This window comes from Sceloporus undulatus, chromosome 1, assembly GCF_019175285.1.
Source record: "Sceloporus undulatus isolate JIND9_A2432 ecotype Alabama chromosome 1, SceUnd_v1.1, whole genome shotgun sequence".
NCBI classification, from domain to species: Eukaryota; Metazoa; Chordata; class Lepidosauria; order Squamata; family Phrynosomatidae; genus Sceloporus; species Sceloporus undulatus.
In genome coordinates, this window is record NC_056522.1 from 272,824,828 (window position 1) to 272,842,900 (window position 18,073).

The 18,073-nt window shown below is 41.9% G+C and overlaps 2 protein-coding genes across 2 annotated transcripts in view; both read left to right on the forward strand.

The window, feature by feature from the left end:
- Positions 1–18,073, forward strand: part of USH1C (USH1 protein network component harmonin) — a 185,591-nt gene that overhangs the window by 73,560 nt on the left and 93,958 nt on the right. The gene's annotated exons all lie outside the window — the stretch shown is intronic.
- Positions 5,101–18,073, forward strand: part of LOC121927575 (phosphatidylinositol 4-phosphate 3-kinase C2 domain-containing subunit alpha-like) — a 376,515-nt gene continuing 363,542 nt past the window's right edge. The window contains exons 1-2 of the mRNA XM_042461292.1: positions 5,101–5,204; positions 7,324–7,481. Of these exons, the coding sequence (XP_042317226.1) occupies positions 7,388–7,481 (94 nt within the window). The 5' untranslated portion in view covers positions 5,101–5,204; positions 7,324–7,387. The remainder of the gene's footprint in view (positions 5,205–7,323; positions 7,482–18,073) is intronic.

Genomic DNA, 18,073 nt, shown 5'->3' on the forward strand with positions numbered 1-18,073 from the left:
AACCCGAAAAGCCTTCGTAAGCCAAATTGCCATAGGCGCTAATGGGGAAAAGCCGCGTTTCGTGCGAAAAAGCTGAAAAAAGCACCAAAAATTTTCTTCGTATCCCGAAAAAACATTCGTAACCCGGAACAATGATTTCCTATGGGATTTTTTCGTATCCCGAAAATTTCGTAACCTGGGTATTTCGTATCCCGAGGTACCACTGTATCCACTTTATATTCTGAATAAATTTTTCTTTATTATTACACCTAAACAGGGAAAGTGTGCTTTTGTGTAACATTTGTTTAAGCACACAGCAACAAACTGACAATATCACCCTTCCACAGTTTAGTTAAAATGTGTATATTTGCAGATTTGTGATCACATCATGTCCATCTTCTGTAAGAGAAGCAGTTCTTTATCTGTCAAACTGAATTGGGGGCAGGATTTCTTGACATCTGTGAATTACATACAACAGCATCCCAGGGATAATCTTCTCTCCAGAAACAAGCTTGAAAGAGAGGGCCAGGTCTTTCTTTATCCATGTTATGGTGTGCATTGTTTACAGTGGAGCCCTTGCCTTTAGTCAGCAGGAAAGCAGGGAATAGTCTCTGTGGCTACACTGCACTTCTCAGATAGATTAAAATTAGCACAAATAAAAATAAAATCCTGCATTTTGTGATACAAAAAAGCAGTTCATATTTTTTTGAAACCTAAGAATCACCTGAAAAAGTAGAAAAGCCATTTTGGGGCCTATACAGCGCAAACTTTTGAAAAGAGTACAGAATGTATATTTTAATTTTTTGTTTGTTTGTTTGTTTCATTCCAAAGTTTTGGACAATGATAGGCTATGGGTCAGTGCTGATGAATGAGCCATGGGTTTATACATTCTCATCACCTCATTTTTCGTCTGCTGCAGGGAAGAGATCAGGAGTATTTGTTTTCAGCTAACCACAATTCATCATTAAGCCTGGGTTCACAGTCATTATTTGTAACTATAAACTATAGCTAAAAACTAACTGCAGCTCCTGGTTCAGACATAATAACAAGCCCAGTTCTGGACATATTGCTAAACTGTGGTTTAGCATTATATCCGAGTGCGGCTACTGTTTCTTAGTCTCCATGTGGTACTAAAGAGTAGTATCCCTGGTGGGCAACTGCTTGTGAGCCAGTGTCATTTTCTGTAGCTTAGAGTGTATCAGCAAAAGTCAACTTGCAAGTCCTCTTTTGAGTATTATGTGATACAGATAAGGGAAAGCAATCCCATGTGGAGAATTTCTGGATTCAATCTAAGGCTGCTGCTGCATTGCAGATGTGTAGCTGATAGGGACACCAGAGCTCTCTGACAGGCTAAATATCTCACAAAACTAGAAATCCCAGAATTCCATAGTATTAAGTCATGGCAATAAAGTGATGACAAACTTCTTTATTTCTGCAGTGTGAATGCACGCTAAGATTATATTTTAATCATTGTAGGTCCAGCATACTTCAGTCCTCATGTAATTTCTGGTTCCCCACAAAAGGCAGACTGGATCCAATTTAGGGGTAAAAGCCAGATTGGGGCCTCAATCTGCCTTGCAGCTGCCCAAAAAAGGAGCTGCAAAAATCCACTCCTTTTCCTGGCGGCCATCAGCTGGCTTTACCACCTGCACTGCATCTGGAAGCTTCCTTCATAATGCTTTACCACCATGCACTGTGTACATGCTAAATGGCCAGGAGATTTCTGGGCGGGTTGGGAGCATGCAGTGTGTAAATGCCGCACTCCCAAACCGCCTGGAAGGCAGTGCAAAGGGGTGGTCTGTTTCGCCCTGTTGCCTTATTTCTGTTGCATAAAAGATGCTTGCCTGATTATATGTTGCTGTTCAGAGTCTACTTTGGCACTGTTAAATGGAACATCTCCTGCTGTGGCATGGCCATGTGACACATTACTTTAAATCAGAAGCAAATGTGTGATTAAACTAGCTGGCACAAAAGTGGCACAGGTGGCAGGAACTACAGAATTTTACCAATTTCTATTTTCAAGTTGTTCATACTGTCTTGTATGAGTTATTTGACTTGGCTAATAGCAACTGCATAAACGTTCATTCAAGTTTTTTAGTAACATGACTAAAATGTTCCACAGACTTCTGAAGTAAACCTTACATCTCCTTTCCGAACTTAATTCATCAAGAATGCTGCTGAACTGTATATCTTGGAAACTGGGGGCAGAAACCATAAAAGATTAGATTATTTTAAGACTAAATAATGAGAACTAAGAGTGTCATGTGCTCTGGTTTCTTTAATAGGAATTCTATTACACTCCATTCCACTTGCTTGGATTTTGAACATGGATTCAGAGCCTGTTGCTTGCTTTGCCATGTAATGTCTATGAATTTCTAAGCAGATTTAGTGGGAATAGTGATTAAGTCCTGATTGATGATGATGATGATGGTTTTGATTATTGTGATGATTTTTATAGTTTCAGTGTCTAATTTGTAATTCAGTTTAATGATTATTAGTGATCCATAGTGCTAATGTTTTTAATGGAAAGATGGGACAAAAATGTAGCACATATTTAGTGGTTTAAGGTGTCTACTTGTATGTATTTTAGTGAATTTGTTTGAGTAACACAGAGCAGCAGAGGCAGGAAGAAAGAAATGATCCTAAGGTGGGTGGTCCATGATTGCAGTTAGTGAAATTATACTATCCAGATCAAACAGGAAATCTTTCTGGGGGCACACTGCTTAGATGGTGGAGAATTCAATAGACGTCTGCTGCATTTTTGTGAATCTAGGGGTTTGTAGATGAAGGTTTTTAATGTGAAGTCTGTCTGCCTTATTCATGGAACATTATGACAGTCCAGAGTCATAGTTTAGAAGCCTAATCTATTTCCCTGCCCCTACTGACATCCTTTTTCTTTCAGCTGAAAAACTCATTAATGAGAAGATGGCTCAGCTGCACAGCATCTTTTTGCTAGCGGTGGCAGCTGTCTGGCTAGAAGAAGCCTAGTAGTAGGAGTAACTGTTGATGCCAAGACATTCACATCACCAAGTGATGATTGTATGCTAGTGAGGAACAGCAGTTTGGAAATCACTAGTGTAAGCAGCATCAGGCATCAATATATTTTCATAAATTCATATCTTAGGTTCAGTGTATCTTGGAATCAGTTCATCAGATGCTCTATAATACTGCTGCGTTGAAGTAGTGCTGAAAAGATGGGACTACTAAGACCATCAGGATGTATACCTTTGTTATTGAGGATAGACTGACTATTAATATGGGGACTTTGATGGGATTACTGCAGAACTTATCAATTGCAGAAACATGCTTCTGACCACATTATTTTTCAACTTTGGTTGCTGTCTTTATAACACTGAGGATAATTTCCACAAGAATAGATGAATCTAGCCTCAAATTCACCATTACACAAAACAATACCTGCTTTTGTAATAGAAATTCTCCTTCTCTATGGCACCCATGCTTCCAGATTCCCCAAATTCAAAGACTCCCCCCAAAAAATTTCCCTCCATAACTGTCATCTTTCGGCCTGTGAGGGAGAGAATAGGCAGGCCCAGTTCCACCAGGGCCATTCTGAAGAAGAAGAGCCCTCCCTCAGGTCCATCTGCCTTGGTTCAGGCCTCAGAGGGAGAGAAGAATGCTGGACCTGATCCCCCCCCTCACCATTCCCTTCTCCTTTTGTGTCGTGTCTTTTAGGTTGTAAGCCTGAGGGCAGGGAACTGTCTATTATCCCCTCTGTTGTAAACCGCTCGGATTCCTAGTGATTGGGCGGTAGATAAATAAAACCTATTATTATTATTATTATTATTATTATTATTTTAGGGCAGGTTTTGAATTTACATGGGATTTGTAGGGTTAAGAGAGATTGCATTTTGCCAGCACTCTATTCCGCTATGTGATACAACACATTATTATAGTGAAAGCTGCATTACATACTCCTTTTGGCTGTTGTTGTTGTTGTTTGCCCAGTTTCCAAGTTATGGTAGTTTCAAAGTTATGCTGACTCTAAGGCAAATCTGTCACGGGGTTTTCTTAGCACGTTTCTTCAGAGGGCGTTTGCCATTGCCATCCTCTCAGGCTGAGAGCGTGTGACTTACCCAAGGACACCCAGTGGGTTTCCATGGCCAAGCTGAGATTCAAACCCTGTTCTCAAGAGTAATAGTCCATTGCTTAAACCACTACACCATGCTTGCTCTCTTTTGGTTATATATTGGTGTATTTACATGCTGTAGTCAAATTGTGGAAGCGAAGTTATCTTACTTATTGAAAGATTCTGAAATTGAAGTTTCCTTGGCTTTAATTTGACTTTTGTCATCTTGGAAAATAAAATCCATATCCATTTGAAAAACCTTTTTTGAAATAAAATAGATGATTGCCTTTAAAACACTATTGGGTTATCAGCAATAAATTTCAGTAGTGTTTTTAAATCAGAGGCCCGTTACAGACGGGCTATATAGTACGCGCGGAGTGCGTACTAGGGTTAAGAAGGGGCGGTGCTTCCGCAACCTCTAACCCTAGTGCGCGCTCTGCGCGCACAAAATGGCGGCGGCTGTTCCACACGGCCGCCGCCATGACAACATCACGACCGTGCCGCCTCTATATGGGGTGGCGCGGACGTGACATCGTCGCTCCGCGCCAGGGCGCTTAGTGAGCCCTTAGCGTGGAGCAGGAAGGAGCTCCGTTTCGGAGCTCCTTCCTGGTTTGCACCGCTGGGCGCAGCCTTCACACGGCTGCGCTCAGTGACGCAAAGGAGAAAGGGGCCAAGCAGCCCCTTTCTCCTCCTCCCCGCCGCCGCGGGATGTCCTTTCCAGGCTGCGGGGAAGCGGCCTTTTGCCACTTCCCCGCAGCCCGGAAAGCAGCGCATTGGGGCCTCAGTGGCTGCCGGTCTAACCGCTGAGGCCCCGATACACCGGGGAAAGGGGCGGGTGCAGACCGCCCCAAACAGGCGGTCTGTAACCTGCCAGAGTGATGCAAAATATTTGTTATTTAAAAAGCCAGTCAGATAATCATTATTTTCATGAAACTGTTATTGAATTCTTGCTTGCAGTTTGTAGAGGCATGCCTTTTAAATGTGTTTTCAATGAGTTATGTATTTCACTCCTTCTGTTTTTTATTGGTACATTTCAGACAGACTGTGGGACCACTAGCCTGCCAACAGGAAATAAACTTCTAAAAAATGTTGAAGGGCAAAATCAAGAACAAGAAGCATTCTGTGAAGCCATTGCAAAGTAAGCAGCAGTTTCATGCCAACTGACTGTCAGTATTTGAGTGGAATGTCTAAACCATATGTGTACCCTTTCAAGGACATAAATATCAGCACTGATTTCACTTATTGGCCACAGGAAAAACTTGGATATTTTGTTTCATATGGCATATGTTAATGCATGCCCAGGTCAAATACTAATTCTGTCTCTCATAAAGCCTTTTATAAAGCAAACGTCATTGTTTTATTTTAAAAAATAAAGTAGGAAAGAGCTGATTTCTGAAACTAACTACATATTAATGTATATGCGGCACTTCTAATGATTCCACTATTCTTGAAATACTAGAGGAGTCCTAAAACAAAATATTGCCTGTGTGTGTGTGCCCATGTGACTGAGGAGATTTTAAAAGTTAGCACCAGAGTCTCTATTTTAACTTCAGTCTGTCTTCATTTGCCCTTTCAAGGGGTTTGAACACTTAAAATACATCCATTCTGAATGCAAGTCAATGGATTGTAAAGCTTTTATATTTTAGTGTTTTATTTGGCTCAGACGATATCAGAAAATATAGTCTGCTTCAATTTGAGAAGTACAGGGGGTGGGGGTGGGAGGGTTTGACTAGCAATCCAAACCATTCTGTAAATACAGCCCTCTAAATAGGAATATAACAGTGAACTGCATTTTAAGATTGTTGCTTTCTTTTCTCTCAACCAGCCTTCAGTGTAAGGATAAAAGCAGTTAATAAGACTGGAAGAATAGCATGTAGACTGTTTCAGCCCAGTCTGCTATATTGTAAAATTATTGTGAACCATGCAGAGCCTTATCTGCAGTAATTATTGTGAACAATACTGCAGAAGTGTCACAAGCCCCTCTTTCCCAGCCACCACCACTCCTAAAACTAAGGGAACAATGAACAGCATTTGATTTTGTATTTGTATTAGAGGTATGTTCTTAATGTTTCACTCTAAACAAGAATTAAGTTTAAAAGAGCAGGAACCCTTTGATGCTACAGAAGAGTTTGACAGTAGGGAAGGCAGTGAATGTGCTACGCTGAAATCTTGGATTTCTCCATTGAGTTATTTGGGTACGTCTCATACCTATCTCTGGAGACATTTAAAAACAGCTTCCCAGTGTGAACCTGGAAATACCATAATTTAATGATTCTGCAAACTTTGAAGTTCCTCCAAGCCTGGTTATGAGTTCCTCTTGTGCATAAATGAGGCCGGGCAACATAAACAACAGCATTTACAGCTGAACATTAGAAAGACAATGTGTTTTTGCAGTGGCAGACAGAAGGGGGAACTGGGTTACATACAAACACAGACACACACGCTCACTATACACTCTGGGACTGCAGTGTGGATTTCGGTGTGAGTTCCTCTTCCCTCTGTTGTTTACTTTTTTAAACTGTTCAGAAATTTATTTTATTCAATTGGGGAGATATTTTCAGATCACTAGAATACATGGTATGTAGACTGAGATGTTTGGGAACTGATCTGATAGGTATAAGAGGAGGCTTGTAAGATACTTGTTTAAAAAATGGATCAGCTTCTTGATTCTAACAGTATATACTCAGAGGTTGATAATAAATGGTGGGAGATTAATGACAGACAAAATATAGTACAGAACACATGCATAAAATGTATATCGATAAGCTGTAACATGTTGATATCTGGATACCACGTGCAGCAGTGATGGCCATCAGTATAGATGGCTTTAATAGGGGATTAAAATTAGAAAGATATGTGAAGGATCTTCCAAAATCAAAAGAAGGGAGAGGGAGGAGTCCCTCAGAAATCTGTGTGACTGACTTCTGAGAATGTAAGACTAGCCCTGCTAGATTGAACCAGAGCTGCTTTGGTCCAACACTTAAACAGATTTGAAGAGAAGTAGCAGCTTTTTAGCACACTACATAGATATAAACACATTGGTGAAAGTAGTTGGTTTTAATTACTGTTATGTGTTTATTTTCCCCCAAAAAGCCTTTTTCCACGAAAAGTGTACCTTCAACAATACTGTACTAACTTTTTTAAACATCGTTATTTTTTGCAGGAAAGGTTACAGTCTAAGGAGTCCTGAAAGGTTAATGTGGCCCCCTAGCTTCTCATAGTTGCACACTCCTGATTTATATGCATGTTGTTCACAGGCTGAGGACCAAGTTTCCCCATAATAACCATGATACAAACCCAGGCTTTGTGTTGAGTCCAGTAATGTTGCAACGAAACATCAGTGGAGAGAACTCAAGCATCAAGATTTCAATAGAAATTGAAGGTTTTCAACAACCAGTGACATTTACATGTGATGGTATGTATCTTTTCATGTTTATAAATATGTTTCAGTGCATCAAAGAACTATAGCAAGATGGTAATTTCAGTACTGATGGCCTAAATATTAATGCACACAAAAATAGTCATTTCATCTATAGCTTCTTTTTAGACAGTTAAAAATAGGAGTGAATAAATTCTTATCTAACAAAATTATTTGATTAATGGTATGTGCTGGTCTATGACTGTAATAAATATGAACTGAACTGAACTGATTCATGGTGAAAGGGTTCCAAACAAACCCGACCCTAAAACAACCACACAACAAAAACAAAGACACCCCCTAACCCCAACACCCCACCAAAGAAAACTACCAAGCCTACACACACCACAAAGACAAAAAGACCCCACACAAAGACCACCTACGACCCACCCCCCAGAAACAAAGAAACTACCCAAGCCACACCCAACGACAAAACACCCAAAAGCAAACAACCCAAACCCAGACCCAGCCAGGCATCAGCGCCACACCACTAATAACAACTAAAAACACCACACCACCAAGCCAACCCCCACAAGCACCCCCCACCCCCCCACAAACCCCTCACACCCCAGCAGTGCAGCCGAAACCACACCAAGCAACCACACCTCTAACAACCATGCCCACCCCCCCTCCCCACCCATCCACTCTCATCCCCCACCCCCCACCAAAAATCCGAACCCCCCCCCCCCCCCCCCCCACCCACCCCCACCCCCCCCCCCACCCACCCATCCCCCCCCCACATTCATTTCTTAGCAGCCGCAGGAAAAAAACAAACCCGTCCTTGACTTCATCCTAAAGTGATTTATAGCACCATTAACTCAAAACCTGAAGTTGGAGCTCCCCATCCCACAAACCCCACCCAAATTGAAGACATGACAAATTATACCACCACTCATGTGGCATGGAGGGGGTGCGAGGCTAGTGAGAGAGAGATAGAGATAAGAAGTATTTACAGTCCTGAGGAAGTCTGTAATAAAGATGACGAGTGAGGATCACAGAAACATATTGTGTCAGTGTGTGTTGTAACAACATCAAACTCAGTCAACTAGCGGATGACTCATTAAGCAATTAAACGATGAGAACTTGTTAAGGAGATTTTGGCACAGACTCCGTGGAAACAATGAATTCCCTCATTTGTTGTCTAAAAACTACAATATCTAAAAAACAAAAACTGGTTCTTTATATGGGAGAGAGCAAAATGAATTGTAAGACGACACAAACATTTGTTTTAAGTACGTAGGGACAACTTCTTCTGGGGTGGCAGCATCTGTCACCGATGCTGGATCGAACTCCTGTCAGCCATCCTGGTTGCCCACGTCACCTACTACCATTCTGACCCCACGTTTCAAACACTATGAACACTACCAGGGCCACTGTGATCATACAACCAGCCCACTAGCCAAGCCAACGTGACGCAACAACATACGCCAACTCGCCCACAGTACGCCACCGTCCTCACCGCACATGGCCCCAAATCGGCTGAGGCTGACGACAGTGGAAACACCACGTGAGTTTGGAGGAGTCGCGGACCTATTATTTTACACCTGTCTAATGTGACAACACTTGTGGTTTTACATGCTGTGGTCTAAGGTACTGGCTATATGGTTTACTCTGCTATATGTGTACTTTGGGAAAACCACTTACATCTTTCCCTTTACTCTGGGTCATTACTGTTGCTGTTGGTACTTTAATTGTCTTTAACTACTGTTTTGACTTTGAAACCACTGATGTTGACGGGACTGGAACAGGGGTTAAGCCTATCTAGACACAGAACCCGAAACGAAACCCGACTCTGAGCCGCTCGCCCAAACCCCTACGCCTTTCTAACCCTTGGTGGCTACGCTCACACCCCTTCCATGCTGCAAACCCCGGTTATCATTCCCCATATTCCTCGAGCAGCACTTTCCTCTGACGACCTGTTTTATCACGCCTTGAAACCCCACTTAACTGTACCCTGATCGGTACCTCAACGAACCCGACCCGCTGCCCCACGATTCTTGCTAAGCCCACTATCAACACACCACCGTTCGATTCAGGACCAGAGGCAACATTGGTCGGTCGCCTTCATTATACCACCTATGTTACTATAAACCGTGTACATACTGGCTTGCTTAATAACGATATGGCCAAAAATGGTGGACTGAAATACTCCTGGTCAGGCTCTAGCCAGAATCACACATCTGGAGAAGGCCAAAAAGCGGCCTGAACGCTGAGACAAAAACACTTCACCAACTTTTTCCTGCTACTATATGCCAAAACTTGAGGATAGTAGTGCCATGAAATATCAATAAGGAACGAAAAATTACAACCTAAAGCTACCGATCATTTTTAAGACAGTATAGCGACTTGATTGTGGATACAGTTTCTATAAGAGCTCTTCAAGCGAATGCTGCGGGGGGGAACAAATAATAGTTCTATATATAAAGTTGAAAGTATTTGTAAACACAATATAAGGAAGAACATTAGGAAGGCCAATAATGTTTGAATACAAAATGTGTTATGACAGCAGTAGTACCTTTGAATGCTTTCTTTGAAGAGTTTTCTACATTGAGCACAGATATGTTGGTCAAATCTATGGTGTTCTCATCATCATTCAGCCCTAATGAATGAAAACAATATGGGAAGTTGATCTGAATATCATTGCTAGCATTCTAGGTTTGTTTCCTTTGAAGAAATGGCAACATCTAAAAAGTAATCTAACGGTAATGTTGTCTTTTTTTTTTATCTGGTAGGGGAAAAAAAAAGAAAAATTACAGCTTCCCCCTCTTCCTTAAACTACCACACAAACCTATTTTAACTTTTAAATATTCTAGCTTATGCAAAGCCCATATACATATTCGACAATATAAATGCAAATACATTATGGAGGAAAGCCTAGTTTTAACATATCACCGAAGATTCATAACTGGCACTATTACCAACAACTAACTTATGGGATGATGGGATTTTGCAAGCCGTTGCTTCCACTTGGTCTGTGGTGATTACTGTTAAGTTAAGTTCCTCCTGATTTAAGATACCAAGTAAAATTTACATCTCAGCTGTTTTGAAAAGTAACATCACCTTCTATGGTAAAAGTGGGCTTCTCATTAGTTGGCTCAGAATGTTACCAGTAGGGATGGCGTAAAACTGTACAAGGACATCCAGAATGTGTAGGATTGTATCTCCACCGTGGCTTGCAATAGCTAAGGCTGATGTGATTTGCAGTCTGACAGGGCATAATAGCTGCAGGGGCCAACACATTCCCCCACTCGTGTCCTGGCAGCACATTTCTGTAGGGCATTTCCATTTACTTGCCACAAGAAAGGGAGATAGAACCTGGCCATTCTATAATAGAACAAAACTAAAAGCAATCTCTTATCAGAACAAATTAGAGTAGGGTCAGAATCAAGACATATCTAGTGACAACAATGGTCTTTGTGCTAGGAAGAACAGTTATGCGGTTTGACGGTGTAATATTATACAAATATACACCACGTTTGAATGACTAGGTGCAAATATATATTTATACTCTATATTTGTTTGCAGATGTTAAGAAGCTACAATTATTTTTTAATATCACTTGCTAACTAAAATGAAGACACAAACTACTCCCTGTAAACGGTGAAGAGAAGGATACGTGTGACATGATATGCGCACTCGTTTTCAAATACCTGCAAAGGCTTGCAACAAAGAGGAAGGGTGCCAGTTTCTTGCTCTGCTATCTCAGCAGGGTGGGAAGCTAGTTCGTTCTAATGGTTTGTTAAGTTACAGAGAAGAGTAGATTTTCACTGAACATGTAGAAGGAACGTGTCTTGACAGGCAAAAGATCAGTTTGGGCAATGAAACCAATTGCCTAGAGAGGGGGGGGGTGGGGACTGCCTTCGCTGGGTGATTTTAAAAGAAAGTCTGGACAGCTGGCCTGCTGGAGATGCTGCTAGCAAGAAATCTCGCATTGAGCAAACAATTGTACCTGATGTGGCCCTGCAGAGCCCCTTTCAAATGATAGTCATAAGTTACTATATTTTCCCTCCTGTTCCAAATCAGTAGAGAGGACCTGGAACAAGGCATAATACTATAAACATGATAATCAAATAAACCAACGGTTGCTTTAATAACAGGTGATTTATCCTCTTTCTTTTTTTTTTTTTCTTTCTTTTTTTTTTTTCTTCTTTTCTTTTTTCTTTTGTGAACTGATTGAATGATTGTTAGTGAATTAATGTTCTGACTATTTTATGTTGATGACTTGATTTCATGTTGTACTTACTGTTGTAGCGCAGGTCTGCTACATATAAACATTGATAGGTTCCAGGGAGCTGCAGTGTTGATCTCTGCAGTCCCAACTTGCGGCCAGGTTCTGTATGTATTCATGGCTTCCTACACTATGTTAACTGTTAAAGCAAACAGGTAACTATGGTTAAATGTGATTTCAATTCGCAATACACTTTTTCAGGAAGGTTGTGGGGTTTTTTTTGGCGGCAAATTAACCAGTGAATGAGCAATAGGAACGACATGTCTAAAACCATTGAAGGCCATTCATGGCACAGCACCATATTTTTTGTGGGTTTATCCGGCTACGTGGCCTATGTTTTCTAATATTTAAGCCAACATGGGGCCGACAAAGCCCGGAAAAAAACCCCCGCCCCTCAAAAACCTATTTAGACAGACGCTTCCTATTTCTTTTGCTCATGATTACAGAGATGGATCCATGTGGCTTCCTGATCACTCTTAATTAACTCTAGTACCCCACTCCCTGTCCTCTTAACTATGGCTTACAGCATAAGCATTGGGGTATGATGACACTATTGAATCATGGTTTAGATTTTAAAAAAGTAATGAAAACCAATTTCCTGAGTCAAGTATTTTAGCTTGCCTGGACTCCTCAAGGTTGCCACCGCTTCTCTCTCCCTGGACAAGCGGTCTCTCCCCATGTTTAGGAATCTCCATTAGCAAGCATCGGAAAATAAACAACACGAGATTCCCCTGTAGTGAAAAAGGAATTCCCATTTTTACCATCCAACCCGGAAATCTGCAGATAGTGAAGACTGTGGGACCATGCCCTCGGTACAATGGCTATCAAGAGCCTGGCATGAGTGCAGTTCATGTCTAATACCAAATTCCTGGCTCAGAATGGGGTCACTCGCCACATCCCCAGATCCCTTTCTCCATGGTATGGAAAGAGGAGGGAGGGCGGCAATCCCAAGGAGTCCCTGAGAACCCAATTTGTACCAAGGTGGAAAAGTTCCATCCAATCTGTGGGCTTAGGATGCTGATCATCATCACCAGGATTGTAATAATGTTCCCTGATAGTTCGCATCAGATAGTCCTATAGTCCCATTGTGTTTAATGCTAATTCATATTTGCACTACAGTATTTCACAGCATGCCAGCATGAGTCTTAAAAAACAGGCATGGCAGAAATTTTGAAGCAGGCAGACAGAGGAAAACTCATAGCAGCACAGACAGCCACCATTTCACAAAATTAAGAAAGAAGAACCAATACATATGTGAAAGCCAGGACAGCCCAACAAGAAAAGAACCTCCCCCCACACACACACCACATTAATCTTGACAGGTTTCAGTGTGTACCACCTTTTTTGGACAAGAGCTAGCTAAAAGTTATGAATTCTACTTCAATTATCACAAACACAAATTATGAAACTTACTGAACCAAAGCATTTCCACATTCAAATAGCAGTTCTCGAAGTTGTCAGGAAATAATAGCTCAAATCACAGAATGAGGAGAAAGAACTGAAAGTTAACAAACCAGCAGAACAATCCCTGTTTACTGTAATACTTCCCCCCTCCACCACCCAAAATTTAAATAATAAAAGAACACTGCCAGTTTTGCTTGTACACAGTTTAAATTTAAGTAAAGAGCGCATTTTTCAAGTAATGCAATGTTTCGAAGCACCAGTTTAAAACATTGACAATGAAAAAATCTGCTTAACTTCTGCAAAAACTTGCTCTGCAAACTTCTGCGACCACAAAACTTTCAAGATATACGAACTGGCCAATGTCTACTTCATTCAAATCATCATGGCACCCAGCCAAAGCGCCTGCCATTATAATGAGCGTCAAAACTGGGAAGAACAATTGCTGTTTCAATGAAAACAACACACCAGGAAAGAAGTATTAAAGTGCAAAGTAGTAATGACAAAACGTTTTATTGGTTTTTTTTTTTTTTTCTTGTTTTTCCTATGAACATAGAGTTTGCCAGAAATATGTTTTTCAGTTTTGACATTTAATATAAAGGAGTTTTAGGAGGTAAATTTGTTGGCCAGAAAATATCTATTTCTAAGACTGGCTTGGAAATTGGGCTGCTCAAAAGACCCATCTATTGTTTTCTGGCGAATATTTAACCAGGAGATTTGAGGAGGCACTACAAGGAATTAAACCGGCAAGGCACGATTGTCCCTTCAAAAATAATTGGCTATAAACCAACAAACACATGTGAAAGGACCATATATCCCCTTATGAACACTGCCAGGAACATCTTTAAGGATCTTCAGGGGGACAGGCTTTCTCTTGGTCTCAATCAACCATCACAGGCCTCGTTTGGTGAGGAACAGAGATAGATGCCTTCTCAGGACGGCTGTCCCCAGCCTGTTAGACTCCCTGTGCATGGAGGTGGAGGCTATACTGGCCCCTTCCTGTTCTCCTCCCCTGCCGCCAGCAGGCAAAAAAAACCTTTCTTTTCCTCTCGGTCTTATTAATTAACTTATTGGCCCAAGAAGCCTTCTTATTGGGGTGGTTGCTTTTGGTATGTTTTATATTGTTTAACTCGTGGTGAATTTTTAAGGGATTTTATATTTTTGACTTGTCATAATAATTAGTGTGTAATAACCGTGTTTGTTTTAAAAATTGTATATGCTATTGTATTGTTGCTGCAGAACCCCTAGGTCTGTGAGGTCTGTTACGCACTAATGCACAGAGAATGGGGAAATCAGAGCAAGATGCAACTCGAACTCCTAGTACAAACAAAGCCAAAATATAGCATCTGAATCAGGCCATCACGGAACAACCTGGAATGGAAAAGACAAAGAGGCTCCTCATAATGGAAGTGGGGAAAATAGCGAGGGTAGTAAACCTTTTTAAGAGAAGATAGGCAACCGACGCAAAGGAGGAGGGCATTCCAAACAAGAAAGGAGGAGGAATCAGCCACTATATGTCAGAGATAGTTACACCAGTGAAGAGATCCCGGACATCAATTCAATGTACGAAGCCAAGTGGAGGAGAGCGATCTGGACTAAAAATAAAGGGGCAGGGAAACCAACAAGGATGTGTTATGGTGGGAAGTCTGCTACAGGACACCCCAATTCAGGACGTGAGGGCAAGTTGGGAAATGTAGGCCTTTTCTAGAAACAGTATGGACCACACACCCTCAGAAAGAACAGAAAAAACAGGAGATAAGGTCGGTGACAAAAAAAAAATAGAGGTGGCACATTCAACATCAAAATACACTAACAAGGTAATTTACCCAGAGCTGGAAGTGCAACACTCAGCCAAAAATATCCTCAAGGTCCTGGGCAAATTCCTCACTTGCCCTGGAAGACAAATTTCCATTGCCCAAAAGGTGGTGAATTGGAGAGGCAACAAGAGGGGTCAGCTATTTTAGATCTGAGTCCTACCACAAAACAAAGAGTGACTTGCGTTAATGGTGGTGCAAGTGGTGGGAATCCTAGGGTGGAAGGACCATGTTGCTTCTGGAGTTTGTTACCAAGAGTGGCACAAGGATGAAAGCCAGGCCATAGCGTCAGGATAGACACGCATTCTAGGACCTTTAGGATGCGAGCGGATTCAGTAAACATTAGAGAAGTTTATTGGAGCGGTGATTCTATGGTCATGAAATACTAAAAGGATAAAGGAGTTCAGGAACGGATGGGACTTTCTCAAAAGAGCAGAGTACTGAAAGGGCAACAATTTCCAACAACAGGTTCCCCAGTGAGGAAAGAAAAGAAAAACGGGATGTGTGTCTCAAGAAACCAGGATGGATTGTCTACTAAGTGAAAATCTTCAACGTGAGTCTGAGCAGTTTTAAAAACGGGCAACATGTATAAGGAAATGGAAAGGGAAAAAAAAGGGGGAAATCACAAAAACGGAATTCAAAGAAATTCAGCAGGAACCATGTCAGGGATAAATCGTCAGGAAAAGCTAAAAAAGCGCAGATCCGAGATTGAACTCAGGCTTGTCAGAGAGGTTAAAAACAATAAAAGAGGGCTTTTTGTGGATAAGTCCGCTGCCACGCAAGCAAAAGGACAGAAGAACGGAAATGGTACGGCCACTGCGGGGAAGGAAGAAAAGATGGCAAAAATGTGTACACAGAAGACAAAGAACAAAAACAAACAAAGAAAAGGCAGCAGAATACTCAACACACCCTTCTTTGCCCTCAGTCTCTCAGAAAGGCAAAAGGGTTGGCTCAACAGACCTCCGAGGTAAATGGACGCAGAGGACAGAAAGAGGAATTCAGCTCAGCAATACAGTAAAGCAGATAGTAGAGGAATACCTTGGTTAATCTAATGAATAATTTAAGGCCGTTACAGGATTGCCAAACTACAAGCTGCTTCGGTGTCTCTGTTGGAGGGTATTGCTGTTTAACAATGAATGGACATGCATCCTAAGAATCTGGAAGCTGCACCAAGCTGCACTTCAGTGCTTAGGCATGGAGTGTGGCTTTGGCGCGACCTCCGGACTCTAATAGGACATGCATCATTTAAAATAGCCTACCTCCAAACGAGACCATGAAGGCAGCCTTTATTTGGCAGTCTGAACAGGCCAATGGTCTCCAGGACCAGATGAACTCACATCACGCAAGGGTACTAAAAGACTGGCCAAATGGTAATATTGGAGGCCATTGGCACATCATATTTGACGAGAAACTCCTGGAAACCACAGGAGAATCCCAGCCGAGACTGGAGGAGGGCAAACGTTGTCCCCATTCTCAAAAGAGGGAAAAAAAGAGAGATCCCGCACAACAATTATCGTCCAGTCAGTCTGACCATCAAAACCAGGGGAAAGACTTCTAGAGGCAGACTTATTAACCAAGAGCGTCTGGTGAAGACGATCTCAGAAGGCAATTGCTATTAATCACCAAACAAGTCAACATGGGTTTCAGAGAAAAACAAGTCCCATGCCAGACAAATCTAATCTCTTTCTTTGATAAAATTACGAGCTTGGTGGAATGAAGGGAATGGCTGTGGATCATCAGTCAATATCTTCCTAATGCCTGTAAGGGCCTTTGAAACAAGGTTTCCCATGACATTCTTGCCCAAAGCTTTGTTGAGCTGTGTAAATGTGGGCTATAGACAAGGCAAACTGTTCCATGTGGGATTTGTAACTGGTTGACCGGCTGAACCCAAAAGGGTGCTCCAACACGATGGCATCTTTCATCCTGCCGTGAAAGTGGAGGAACCAGTGGGGTTCCCACAGGGCTGTGTCCTTGGGCCCAGTGTTATCAACACATCTTTATGCAATGACCTGGATAGACAAGGATTGTGAGCCTACGCCTGTAATCAACTTGCAGCATGACAACCAAATAGGAGGAGGAATAGCTAATTACTTGCAGAGCGACAGGATCAAAAATCCAAAATGACCCTGAATAGACTGGAAAGCGTGGGCCAAAGCTAGAACAAAATGAAATCAACAGCGGAGAAATGTAAGGGTACTCTGGCACTTCAGGGCGGAAAAATAAACATAAAAATGCACAGTATCGGATGGGGAACACCTGGCTGACTGAAAACTACATGTGAACATGGGATCTGGGGGAGACCAAGTGGACCACAAGTTGAACATGAGATGAACAGTGCGATGCGGGACAGCTGAAAAAGTGCCAATGCAATTTTAGGCCTGCATCATATAAAAGTACTAGTGTGTCTAGATTCAATAGAAGAACTAATAGTACAACCACTGTAAATTCTGGCTCGCTGGTCAGGCGGCCCCACCTGGAATACGCTGTGTCCAGTTACTGGGCACCCCAGGCACCACAAATTTAAAAAAGGATGCTTGAGAAACTAGGAGCGGTTTGGTCCAAAGGAAGGGCAACGACTAAAATGGTGAAACCATGCCTTATGAGGAACACACAGAGGGGAGCTTGGGTCGATGCTTAGCCGGAGAAAAGGAAAGGGTAAGAGGTTGGTATGATAGCCCTGTTTACAATATTGAAAGGAAGTGCAATATGAGAGAGGAGCAAGCTTGTTTTCTGCTTGCCTCCAGAGAACAGGGAGACCGCCGGAAAATACAATGGATTGCAATAGCTGCGCAGGAAAAGAAGATTTCCACACTCAACCTTTAGGAGGAATCTTCCTGACAGTAAGGGCTGTTCGACATGGAACAAATCCCTGGGAGTGTAGTGAAGTCCCTTCTTTAGAGAGGTCTTTAAGGCAGAGCTTGGATGGCCATCTGTTCGGGATGCTTTGCTTGGATTTCCTGCATGCGGGGGTGGACTGGCTGACCTGCGGTCTTTTCCAACTCTAATGATTCTATTGATTAAGCAGCTTTGTGTGAACCCCTTGCGGTTCAATTTGAACGAAGGGTTGGCATATTGCATGAATCAATAAATACAGTCTAGTAAACGCAACTATAATAAAAACCGCCCGTTTTTTAAAGTTCCTCTAA